General features: G+C 47.2%; 1 protein-coding gene across 1 annotated transcript in view; it reads right to left on the minus strand.

The window, feature by feature from the left end:
* Positions 1 to 1,163: 1,163 nt before the first annotated feature.
* Positions 1,164 to 12,710, minus strand: part of CCDC60 (coiled-coil domain containing 60) — a 173,996-nt gene continuing 162,449 nt past the window's right edge. Inside the window, exons 13-16 of the mRNA XM_059895217.1 lie at positions 11,670 to 11,859; positions 9,736 to 9,836; positions 1,785 to 1,865; positions 1,164 to 1,263 (exon numbers count right to left, since the gene is read on the minus strand). Of these exons, the coding sequence (XP_059751200.1) occupies positions 1,164 to 1,263; positions 1,785 to 1,865; positions 9,736 to 9,836; positions 11,670 to 11,859 (472 nt within the window). The remainder of the gene's footprint in view (positions 1,264 to 1,784; positions 1,866 to 9,735; positions 9,837 to 11,669; positions 11,860 to 12,710) is intronic.

Raw genomic sequence — 12,710 nt, forward strand, 5'->3', positions numbered from 1 at the left:
GCACGCGCAGAAATGCCACCCTCGGCACTTGGATCTGCAGCACCACGAGCTGCAGGAGCCAGTCCTGTGATAGTCCTTCTAAAACCTGGACACACGCGGCCCAAGGAAAACAGTACCCTCCCCATCCGGAGGCCTTGTTGGGCATAGCCCCCGTCACACAGATTCCCAGTATGCATATGCCATCCTATACGCACACGGGGCTATTTGGAAGGAAAGAGGTATGCTTATGCCCTACAAAGTGATAATGGTCCGGCATTTGTGACTCAAGTGACGAAGTGAATAACGAGTGCCCTGGGCATAAAATGGACTTTGCACTCAGCCTGGAGACCCCAATCATCCGAGAAGGTAGAGAGATCCAATCAGACCTGAAAATGAACCTCAGCTGAGCTATGCCAGAAGACTCAAGAAAATTAGATTCAGTTGCTTCCAACTGCCCGGCTCGCACGCAGTTAGCCCCAAGGATAAGGTAACTCTAGTGCGTTAGAACTCACGGATGGTAGACCCATTCCCCACGCCTGAGAGAAGGGACACCTGAGCCCCCTGGAAATGGACCAACTCAAGTGGGCCCTCCAGGAGGGAGAAACCGTGAAAGCCCTCATTGAATATGGTGCCCAGGTGCTTCCCGCACCCACCCACCCACCTGGCCCTGCACCCCCTCCAGCCAGGAGTCTGGGGGCACCTAAAACCCTGGAAAACCGGCGGCCTGCAAGTCCAGCTCACCCCCAAGTGGACGGACCCCACTTGTGACCCTAATCACCCATCCGCCCTTAAGTCGCAGGGGTCACTCCGGGGGGGGGCAGCACACTGGAGGGAAAAGGCCCCCGATCCCCAACCTCCGGAGAGACAACCTGGGGCAACGGCCCCCCTTGACTACTCGCGCTAACCTCTCTCTGACCTGAAGCTTCTCCTCCGAAAAACAACCAAAGTGTGACCAGGGAGAGTCCGCCCCGACAGCGCCTCCACATCAGGCACAGCGGCCGGCAGGCTGAAGACCAAGAGCTTCATTTTTAGGAAAAATTTGACATGTGACCATTGCGCTCTTGCTAACGTTTGGGCCACGCACCCTCAATTGCCTGGCGTCCTTTGTCTCCAAGAGGTTAGACAAACGGGGGTCGCTCAGGGGCAAACAGTCAGGGCCGAGGCCTGCTGACCATCAAACACATCTAAAGGCGGCTGGGGGAGTTCTGCTCCTCCACCCAGGCCACGAAGGCGCCCGACCTCAACAGGAGGCAGTTACAGAGGACGCCCAGCGCCCCCAGCGCCCTTTGACAATGAGGAGCCAGACGAAAGACAGACGAGGGGGTTGTCGCGCGCAAAGCCCATGAACAGTTCCCAGGAAATGATAATAAAGTCTAACCTTTTTTCCTTTGTGCTTAGTCTGGCTTCCCTTCCTCCTAGGGGGCTGCGTGCTGCGTGCGGAGGCCTTGCTCCCGGCACTCCAGACAGGACCTCCCGGCGTGAAACGGCCGGCCGCGTGCAGGCCTGCTGCCCCCCGGCTCTGAATCTGGAGCCTTGAGCAGCGCATGCGCCCGACCTGCGAGAACTCCGCCCCCTCCGCTGCCCAGGACCTTATAAAGCAGCCCCGCCCACGGCCTGGCGGGCTGCGGGGAGAGCTTGTCGAGGTGGCACCTCTCCATTCTTTGATCAGAGAATAAAGCTTTCCTTTGTTTCTGAACTGAATTCAGTCCGCTTCTATTGGTCCGAACAACACTGGGCAGGAGGACCCTTGTTGGGGCCCAACTCCAAAGGGTCAGAACAAGCGGTCTACTTGCCTTCATTCTTACTTTTCCGTGCCCACAGCCTGAGTTCCTTCTCCAACCTTAGCCAGCTCTGGTGTTTCATAATGATCTTCAGAGTCCTCAGGACTGGGGGCAAAGGAGGTGAGGGGGTGAGGCTAGGACGAGAGTGGGTACAGATTGGTGACCTCCTCTTTCTGGAAACATTCTTCTGAGTGTACGCCCTACTGGTGGCAGGTTATTCTGGGCTCCTGAGTCTATGGGGGTGTGATGTTGTTAATAACATCCCCTGTACTGAGTGGGCACAGATGGACAAAGTGGGCACCCAGGAAGCTGGAGAAAGGCGAGAGAGGCATTGGGTGGGTTCACAGGCTGAGCAAAGCACTTTGATGTTGTGCTAGTGGTGTCTGGCGTTAGCCTCTGACTGCGAGGTCCTTCTGGGGACCACGGCCATGATCAAGGAACCAGTGGCGTCGGTGGAGGTGGTGGTGATAGTATTGCCAGTGGTGAGAATGACTCCTTTTAATGTCTTGCTTCTTTGCTATTTCTTCTTAGGGCAAAAGTCATAAATTCACTGTATGTATTTTAAAAAATAGGTAAGAAAAAAAAGTGGGATCTCATCACTGAGCAACTTCGCTGGTATCTATAGAGCTTTTCCTATGGCTTGATTCTAGGTTCTGGGACTAGAGGGAGAATGAAGGACTCCCTCCTTCCTGGAATTTATAAACAGATGAACAAAAGGATCAGACATTTTCAGAAAGCATTAAGGGCAATGAAGAAAATAAAATAGAGCATAGAAAGTAATTTCTTGGGAGTTTAGCTTAGAAGAGATGGTCATTATTCACATTTTCACGTGTGTGCTTTTTCAAGGTCTTTTTTCCCTCAGTATCTGCCCTCCTGATCTAACTATATATCATCTACCTAAAAATGGGATCACGATGTACATTCTGTATTGTAACCTTTTTTTTTCACTTAATAGATTGTGAACATCTTTTGGTTTCATTACTTATTCATCTGCATCTTTATTTTTATGCATGTAGAGCAATTATTCAGATAGGCTGTACCATACTTATATGACCCTTATGACTGCACACAGGTTGCTTCCAGTGTGTTGAAGGCATGATGCCTCTGGAATCTGTCCTTTTCCTTCCGTCATCACTGTCACCTCCCTGGCTCAAGCTTGCACTGACCCAGGTGGACACCTGACCCAAGCTGGGTCAATTAGAGCTTTTCCCTGGGATTTGAAAAACCAGAACAGAGGAGAGCAGCCTTGGGAAGGCCAGAAACCATACTGCCATCTGCGTTAAGAGGATGGCATGCAGCAGGATAGCATATGGCTGATGCACAGACAGAAGAAAAGGGGAGGCACAGAGGGAAAGGGCCCCTGGTACCAGATGCATCAAAAGATCCAGATGCATCTTTGTCCATACCATAGCTTGCTGTTTCAATCCTTCATTGTATTCCTTGAGGCAACAAATTTCTCTCTAGTCTGAGTTCTGTCGCTTGCAACCAACTTGCTGCAATTCTCGGAGCCTCAGCTTTCTCATTAAAAGTGATGATGATAACCCTTTCTTCATAGAATTGTTATATTTTAAAAAGATATTGCATACAAAGTGTCTAAGATAGCGCCTGGCATGTAAGTGCCCAATAATTGTTAACAACGATTATGATTTAAATCAGCACCCATGGTGCCTAGAGACAATGTGGGTGCTCACTATAAGTCTATTGAGTAAGAGAGTTTTGATTCTTCTTTCAGCTCTGTCCACGACAGAGGGTCATTCTTCATGACTTTAGTACCTCTCTGCCTTCTGTCCTTATTCGTCTCAGCCACTCCTCCTTCTCCGATGACAACCTGAGTTCTGAAGGTCCCTCCCCATTTTCAGCCAGTTCTCACTGAAGCACCTCCCGCCTTGGGGACCTGAGACAGCCGGCTTTATTCCGTACTCCAAACAGAGCCTCACCTCACTCCATTTCCATTTGGCTCCAGCTGGTAGACACCCAGTATACAGCTCCAAGGCTTAATTGCATTCTGCTTGTATGTTGCCAAACACTAAAACCTTGTTGTTGGAGTTAAGTGTTTTGGGAAATGGGCTGTACTATTTCCCCAACCAAGGCTTTGAAAAGTTGGAACTGCTGAATGAGCCGCCAGATCCAACCTTGGTCTCCGATTGGCGCACCTGTACTTGCCAGGGAGGACGTATCGAAACACTCACTGTGCGCTCTGTGAATGGACCTGGAAGATGTCCTGCTCCTGCAATGACATGATTGGCACATAGTAGGCTCTCAATTGTTACCATAATATAAACATATTACGAATTATTCAAGACGTTAAAAGTATAATAGCAGCAAACACTTAAATCAGGGTCACACTGTGCCGGTGTGTTAAGCTGTCTATGTATACGAACTCAATGGTTCGCAAACTCTGCTGCACGTTACAATCACCTGGGTAATTTTTAAAAGTCCTGATGCTCAGGCCATAGCTTGCACCAGTGAAATCAGAATCTCTGGGCAGCAAGTTTTAAAAACTCTCCAGGTAATTCAAATGTGCAGTCAAGGGTGAGAATCAGTGAACAAACTCATTAAATCCTCACAGCAAGTTTATGAAGCAAGTACTGTTACTACCCACACTGTCTTATTGAGGACACTGAGGCACAACAGACAGGTTAAGGGACTTGCCCGAGGTCTCACAGCTGATAAGTGTCAGAGCCAGGCTTGGAACCAGGCTATCTGGTCCCAGAGTCCATGCTTTTAATCCTACAACAATACGACTACAACACTACACTACATCCTACAGCAGAAGCCTGAGTTTCTCCCCCTTATTCTCTGTCCCCATCCCACTGCCCGGGGATGTCTCATCCTCTCCTGATCTCTCCTGGGTGTTTCCAAAGTCACCTCCTTGGTCTTCTCACCTTCAGTCTCAAGCCCTCTACTCCAATAGGATCATAATGCCTGCCACATGTGTAATTCTGAGTTTCCTATGGGTTACATTAAAAAAGTAAAACAAAAAATGGATAAACAAGGTCCTACAGTATAGCACAGGGAACTATATCAAATCTCCTGGGATAAACCATAATGGAAAAGAATATTTTAAAAAAGATTGTAGGACTTCCCTGGTGGTCCAGTGGGTAAGACTCCGCGCTCCCAAGGCAGGGGACCCAGGTTCGATTCCTGGTCAGAGAACTAGATCCCACATGCATGCCGCAACTAAGAGTTTGCATGCTGCAACTAAAGATCTCACATGCAGCAATTAAAAAGATCCCGCATGCTGCAACTAAAGATCCTGCATGCCGCAACGAAGATCTTGCGTGTTGCAACTAAGACTGGTGCAGCCAAAATAAATAAATAAATAAGTAAATATTTTTTAAAAAATGTATTCAATATATATAACTGAGTCACTTTGCTGTACACCAGAGACTGGCATGACATTGTAAATCAACTTTACTTCAATAAAAAAAGAAAAAGGAAAACGAAAGGTGAAGTTAATCTTAATACAATATTTTATTTAACCTATTATACCCCAGATATTATCCTTTTGACATGTAATCAACATTAAAAAATATTAATGAGATAGTCTACATTTCTTTTTTCATACTAAATGTTCAAAGTCCTGAGTATATTTTCAGTTACAGCACAGCTCAATTTGCACCAGCCTCGTATCATGTGCTCAGTAGCCACAAGCAAGTAATGGCTACCATATCGGACAAGGTAGCTAAGGGCGTAGACCTTGAAAGTGCTCATCACAAGAAAAAAAAAAAAGGAACTGTGTGAGGTGATGATGTATGACATCTAGACTTACTGTGGTATATTAAATCATTATGTTGTATACCTAAAACTAATACAATGTTATATGTCAACTGTATCGCAGAAGACAATTAAAAATAGCAAAAAAGAAGCGGTACTGTAGTTTACTGGAAGACTGAAGATGAGAAGACAGTGATGCCTTGATTAACCGTTTCATGCTGTGGAACTCTCCTCTCCTCTTGGATTTCCTGGCTTGACTGATACCAGACCCATAGAGCCATTTTCAGTACAGACTGAGTGAAGGTTCCAGGGTCAAGCCACATCTAAATTACTAGTAATGCTTAAAATAGACTTTAGTTAAGATAACTCTACGTTCCGATATTTTCTTCTCCCTGATGGATCATCTAGAGCACGGCCACCCCTTCCACCCCCTCACCCCACACTTTGGAGACCACGGAGCTGGGGACTTCACTTATCCAGCATCTCCTGTCACATACGGGAGGATGGGCTCTGATCACAACCCCTACCTTACGTGTATTTATGCTCTTTTAAAGCTAAATTGGCACTTTCACACCTGCTGCGAAGCTGAGTGATAAAACATGTGTTCCTAGTCTTTCCTTTGTGTCTTGATTGGTGCTGTGGGGTTTAACTCAGGATTTTCTCTTAGCTTTACCTGCACGACGTATCTGATGAGAGTCTCTCCCACTACTGTCCCACCAGCCCTGTGAGAGGAAGGGCCCTTCTTCAGGGCTGTCTAGAATTTGGCCACACTCATACACGGATCCCTTTTCTCCTTTTAATTAGGAATACTTTTGTTGCAAGTGAAGGAGACCAAACTGAATCTGGCTGAAGCAGGCTTTATCCCCATGACTCAAAAGTTCAAAGGTCTGGCTGGATCCAGGTGTTCCCATGGTGTAACCAAGATTTGGTATCTCTCTCACTGCATTTCTCAGCTTTGTTTTCCTCTCTTTATTGGCAGTGTCCGTGTGGTGGCTTTCACAAGCTGTAGGCTTATTTTATCCTTATTGTCAATAATTCCAGCAGAAAGCTCCTTGTTCTCACCTGTTCCAACGCAAGTTCAGGGGTTGACTTTTATTGGATTATTTTACATGTCCATCCCTCTGTTCCACTCTGGCCCATGGTCCAAATTTGTCCTGTAGTCTATTTTTGTATGACCTCCAATCTCAAAAGGTTTTTACATTTTTAAAGGGCCACATATATAAAAAGAATATGCAACAGATATGTACTATCTGCTCCTTTACAGAAAAAGCTTCTGCAGGGCACATGGGGTTTTAAAAACTCTCATGATAACCACTCAGGTGGCTCAGTCAGAGCAGTGGAACAGAGGACCACCTGGCATGGGCTTGGCATATAGTAGGTGCTCAATTATGATTCTGATGAAAATGCTCACAGCAAAAATATTTCTCCCTGAGAAATATTTTTTGAGCTTGGGAGCTGGGAGGTGATGTATTGCCTCCTCCTGGTCCCTAATCTATTTTAGTAGTAAAAGAGCTTCCTTTGTTTGAATAAATACTCCTTGCCTAAGCTGTTAATGCTTGCTTTCTTCCTTTTTGGCAGGTTTTATTTTGCTGGAGAGCACGATGGAAGCATAATACTAATACGTACCACTAGATGGAACTACAGCTCTTGAGAAAAAGGCTTTCCCAGAAAGTGGCAAGCAGGAGGGTGGAGTAAGTCTTGTAATCCCAGCATCTCCCCTGCCCAAGACAGACAGACACGTTCTCGACTTGGCTCTGCCACTTGCTGCCTATGTGACTGTTGGCAAATGACTGTGTTGGCATCCTTACTTGTAAAATGGGGATTATAACAATGCCCACAGCAGAGGGATGCTGTGATCATCAAGTACGATGCAAACTGTAGAATGCAGCGTACATGTAAGTTAATGAGACGCCAGGAAGCCGCATCATTAGAGCTATTCCTGGGACATGATTCCAAAAGCCAGATAACTTTCATGACGTTCTTGTCTCATACAGTCAGGGCTGGGAGGTTAGAGGGCAGCAGCAGAAGGGAGGGAATTCAGAGTCAGCTGGACATGAGTACAGAACACCTTTTGGAGGCTCCATTTCATCATCTGTAAAGCAGGTGAGCCCTGCCTTCGTGAACCTTGCAGGATCACAAAGATGAAATGAGATAACACATGGCAAGCATTTTGCCCAGTGTCTGGAACAAAGCAGTCCCTCAGTCAATGCTAGGTTGTGAGTGGGCTGCTTGAAGCTTTTTGTGACCCTCAAGGGTCCTCAAGACCCTCCCTCTCCTCTTCTAGCCTCTCCTCCCACTTCCTGCTTTAACAATCATGGCCCATAGGATGTTGGTGTCATGTTTCTATCCCTAGTGCTACCCTGTCTCCTGAGTTTTAAGTTCTTCCACTCGACGGTCCCACAAGCATCTCCCACTCAATATGCTCAAAACAGAACTCCTTACCTTCTCGTTCTGAACCTTCTTTTCTTCCTCTCCTCCTGGTACATTAAAGGCATCATCCTCCAACCAGAGCTCTGAGCTGAAACACCGGACATGATTCCTGACATTCCTGTCTCCCCACAGTCGCTGCCGCAGCCTTATCTTCGTGCCCTTCTCCCTGCCTCGTCCTCACACAGGGGTCTTTTTTTTCTGAATGCAAATCTGATTATTCCCCTGCTGCAAATCCTTCCATGGCTCCCCATAGCCTAGAAGGCACCGAAAAATCTGGCTTCCGCCGCCCTCCCTGGACTCCCTCTCCTCCCGTCCCCCGCTCTGCACCACCAACCTGATCTTACAGTCCCGCCAGACGCGTGTCATTTTAGCTCCTCAGATGACATTTTCTTTTTGCCTCTAGGCCTTTGCCCTTCTCCTTTCTTCTCTGTCCCCCCTCACCCCAATTCTTACTTAATACAGAGAAGTTTAGGATCTCCTAACTTTGCAGACTCCTTACAGACTGCATCTCACCTCTATACCCTAATGGCTGTCACAGAGTCACACTAAACAAAGGGTATCAATGTGGATGTCACGCAGTCCCTCTGCCCTCCCCATCAGCCTTTGTTGACTCCATGTAAACTGTCTGTCTCCACGTAAACTCTCGAGATCAGGAGCCTTGTCTGCTTTGGTCACTGCTCTACCCTCAGAACCCAGAACTTGGTTGATGCATATTGAGCTCTTGATAAATATTCATTGAATGAATGAGTAAATAACTGAATAGGTGAACGGATGAGTGAGATGTTGCCTAGACAGAAAAATAGTTCCAGTTCAACTCTCTTCCCGTCCACCCCTTCTGGATCATGGAGAGATGCTGGGGTCCAGCCTATATGAGTGTTCTGATAATCGGGGCATAACTGCAAATCAAGTCCAGTTGTTTCATTGTTAATCCAGTTTGGCCATCAGTGACAGAGTTAAAATGACTACAGGTCCTATAACTTAGAATGTAGGGAAGCAGAAGATCAAGATGAGAAAAGAGGTTAAATGGCAGTGAGCCCACACACATTTTGAGATGACAGGAAGTTAAGCTTCCTTGTACAACCAAAACCAGCACAAGATATTACAAGCACTCTTAAGAATGAGATTTTCTGGCACACTATTTGCCTTGTTGGGAAATGCCCCATCCATCCATCCACCCACCCATCCATCCATCCATCCATCCATCCATCCACCCACCCATCCACCCACCCATCCATCCACCCATCCATCCACCCATCCATCCACCCATCCACCCATCTCTATCCAGGACAGTATATACAAAGCTGAGAAATACACTCTAGCTCCAATGGTGTGAAATGGGGATAACATTAGTACCTACTTAACCAAGTAATTGTGAGATTTAAATGATATTATTAGGCAATAATATCACCCAGCACTGGGCCTGTTGTATAACAAAAACTCAATAAATGATAACTGTATGTTATTATTAGGATCTGAATACCACGGCCAAATTCACAACTCCAACTTTTTCCCAGCCGAACATCAAACATTCAACCCAATTTTATTATCTAGAATTTGAGGAGGAGAAATAAGAGTGAAGGATTCTGGAGAGGGAGTAGGTAGAGTCAGGCTGGACCAATGAGGAACGGAGGCTGGGAGACTGAGGCTAGGGTGTGAGGTAGAAGGGAGTTCCCACCTGGGAGGAGCTCCCTCTAGAATGTTGGTAGGGTCATCTGGTCTCCAGATGACCCTACTAGATCATAATGAGTATCCATGAGAGTAGGCAGGAAACAGGAACACAGTGTAGACAGCCCTCCTCCACTGGGATCGCTGGTCAACCCAGGCCCACTACATCTGGGCACTGTGGGACCGGATGGGGACGTTGATTCGGTTCTGCAGCCAGTTGATATAATCCTCTTGAGGCATATGGATGATGTGTTCTCGCACAAACTGAGGGGCAGACACAGTGACAGCCTCAGATTTGGTCTGAAAGCTAGACTCCATGCCCCCGCCCTCCCCAACAAGATCCTGGAAGATCTGTGATTGAGGCTGTGGCCCCAGGATACCTCCAACCCTTCAGGCATTCATAATGCTTGGAGCATCATGCTGGGGATGGTTCTCTCAAGAAAAGGGTCTCTTTCCAGCTTCCCGGTTCGGCAGGCTAATGTTAAGTCCCGTATTGTCACCACTGACCCCAAGAAGTTTGGGGAGAGCAGGAAAACCCAGTTGTCTGCATCTTTCTCTTTTTTCTACTCCTGAATATCTTTTGAAAAAGTCATTTGACCCTAAACTTTTTTGGGTTCATAGGCCCCTTCGAGAATTGAGGACAACTATGGGCTTGCTTCCGGGCAAGGGTTAAGACACAAAACATAGAGTTTCATGTAGATTCCAGGTTAAGAGACTCCCATATCCAGGTTAACAGAGGTTCTGTGATGTTCTCACTGGGAGGAGAGCACGCTGACTTCTATAGCTAGGGCCATGAACTCAGCTCAGCGAAAGGAGAGCATCCAGCACCCCTCCCCTCTTACCCACTCAGCGATTGCCTTTTCCACGGCCTCCACAATTGGCAGGTGGAATGCAGACCCCATAACCGGACAGATGCCCTAGACTTAGTTTCGGAGTAGCCTGCCAGAGCCTCTCCCGAAAGAGCTTCCCAGGACGTGGGAAGTAGAGTCCGGGCAGATGAACTTGTCCACAGGTCATCCTCTCTCCCCCACTCCTGACCTTGCACCCATATACACAACCCAGGTCAGCCTGCGGAAGGGCCAACCTCTCATGAAAACACCGAGAGGACTGAGAATGCTACCACCTGAGTCACTTCTTTATCTTGAGGCATTGAAAGCCCTATTAAAATGGACACGTGCCATCAGATAAAATTAAGGAAGTGACTCCACTGACACCTGTTAATACCTTAGTGTGGGCCCTCGCCCTCCCCCCATCTGCTGACCCCTTTTGATGCCCTAAGGGAACAGAGCACTCGGAACTTCTAGGGTGGGTAGGGAAGGTAAGCCGCTACTGCAAACCCTTCAGTGGCTCCTCAGCACCCTCCAGATAAAGACCTAAATCCTTAACTTGACCATCAGAGATGTGCACAGACTGACCTCTTCAATCCCCTTGGAACTGTGCATCTTCCGGCTCTCTTCCTTCCGAACCCACTGACTGCCGCTGAACAGGTCAAGTTTTGTCCTGCTTTGGGGCCTTTGCACCAGCTGTTCCCTCTTCCCGACCTGCTCTTTCCCCTTCTCTTCGTGGTGCTGCCTTCACATTGTTCAGATCTCAGCTTTAAAGTCATCTTCCCCAGTGGCTCTAGTTACGATAAGCCTCCTCTACATTTACCTTAAATCAGGGCTCCTCAAACTTTATTGTGCACACAAGTCACCCGGCATCTCATGTAAATGTAGATCCTGAGTTGCTTAGATATGATTTGGAGCCTGAGATTCTGCACTAACGAGTACCCACGTGAGGTCCATGGGCCACAATTTTAAGCTGCCAGATTTCGAGGGCTCCTTTTTATGATTGTCAGTTATTGTATTCCCATGTCCATTTATTTATGTCTCTCCCAAACCTCCAAGTTTCCAGGGGGCACCGTTTACACAGAATATAATGTCCCCTGGAGTTGAACAACCAAGGTCACGTGACAACACCTCTCCTATTAGATGATGAGTTCCATGAAGGCCTTTATGTCTTTTTAAAACTTTAAAAACGTAAACAGTGCCTGGATGTTGAGAGAGGAATGAACGAGTGTGCCGGAGGCACTGTGAGGGGAAAGGAGGTGGTCCGTACCTCGATAGCCACTGCGATGTCCGGAGAGCACAGCTCCCAGGCTCTCATGTCCTGCAGCACCTTCAAGAGAACATGCGGCCGGACCCTCAGGTCCAGATTTTCCCCAAACTTCTGCAGTTTCGCCAGGATCTTTTTGGCAGGGTGGAAATTCTTCAGATCCTCAGGGAGTTTGGACAGCAGGTCAAAGTACCTTCAGTTCCAAGAGGAGAGGGTCAGTTAGGAAACTGCTGGGAGATGGGCCTGGGCACCACAGGGACCCCATCTCCACGACCTCTACCACTCATGTGATGTCTCCAGGGCAGCATCGGTCTCTATCTGGGGGACTTTCCTCCCCCCTCAGTGTAAAGTGCCCACACATCAGGCAAGTCTTTATTTTTATGGATAGTAAAAGCTGGAGCATGATTTGCATCGCATTAAAAAAATTAAGGGCATGCTATAAAGTGATGCATTTATGATTTTTCTACCAAGCAGACAATGTGAAAAGTTAGAAGAAAGGAAGAACGCTGGTATCCTGAAGCTTCTTTTTATTTTTTTTGAAGGTTTTATTTTTTATTTATTTATTTTTAACATCTTTATTGGAGTATAATTGCTTTACAATGGTGTGTCAGTTTCTGCTTTATAACAAAGTGAATCAGTTATACATATACATATGTCCCCATATCTCTTCCCTCTTGCATCTCCCTCCCTCCCACCCTCCCTATCCCACCCCTCTAGGTGGTTACAAAGCACCGAGCTGATCTTCCTGTGCTATGCGGCTGTGAAGCTTCTCTTCTGAGAGTTAATCAAGCCAGGGAGGACACAGACACATCTGTGGGATACTTCTAGGATGCAAGAGGCTCTCACACACAAGGTGCTGCTGCTGCTGTCTGTGTGTGTGTGTGTTTGTGTGTGTGTGTGTGTACTTTCCATGTCCCTGATAACGAGTAAGCAGGAGTCACAGCTTTGTGTATTTCAAGAATCTCTATTAATATGATGACAGCGTGTGAAGGTAGTTTGGGAATCCATCCTTGAGATGGTGGGAACGAGGTAGGTTCTAACCTG

Source organism: Balaenoptera ricei, chromosome 14 (assembly GCF_028023285.1).
Source record: "Balaenoptera ricei isolate mBalRic1 chromosome 14, mBalRic1.hap2, whole genome shotgun sequence".
NCBI lineage: Eukaryota > Metazoa > Chordata > Mammalia > Artiodactyla > Balaenopteridae > Balaenoptera > Balaenoptera ricei.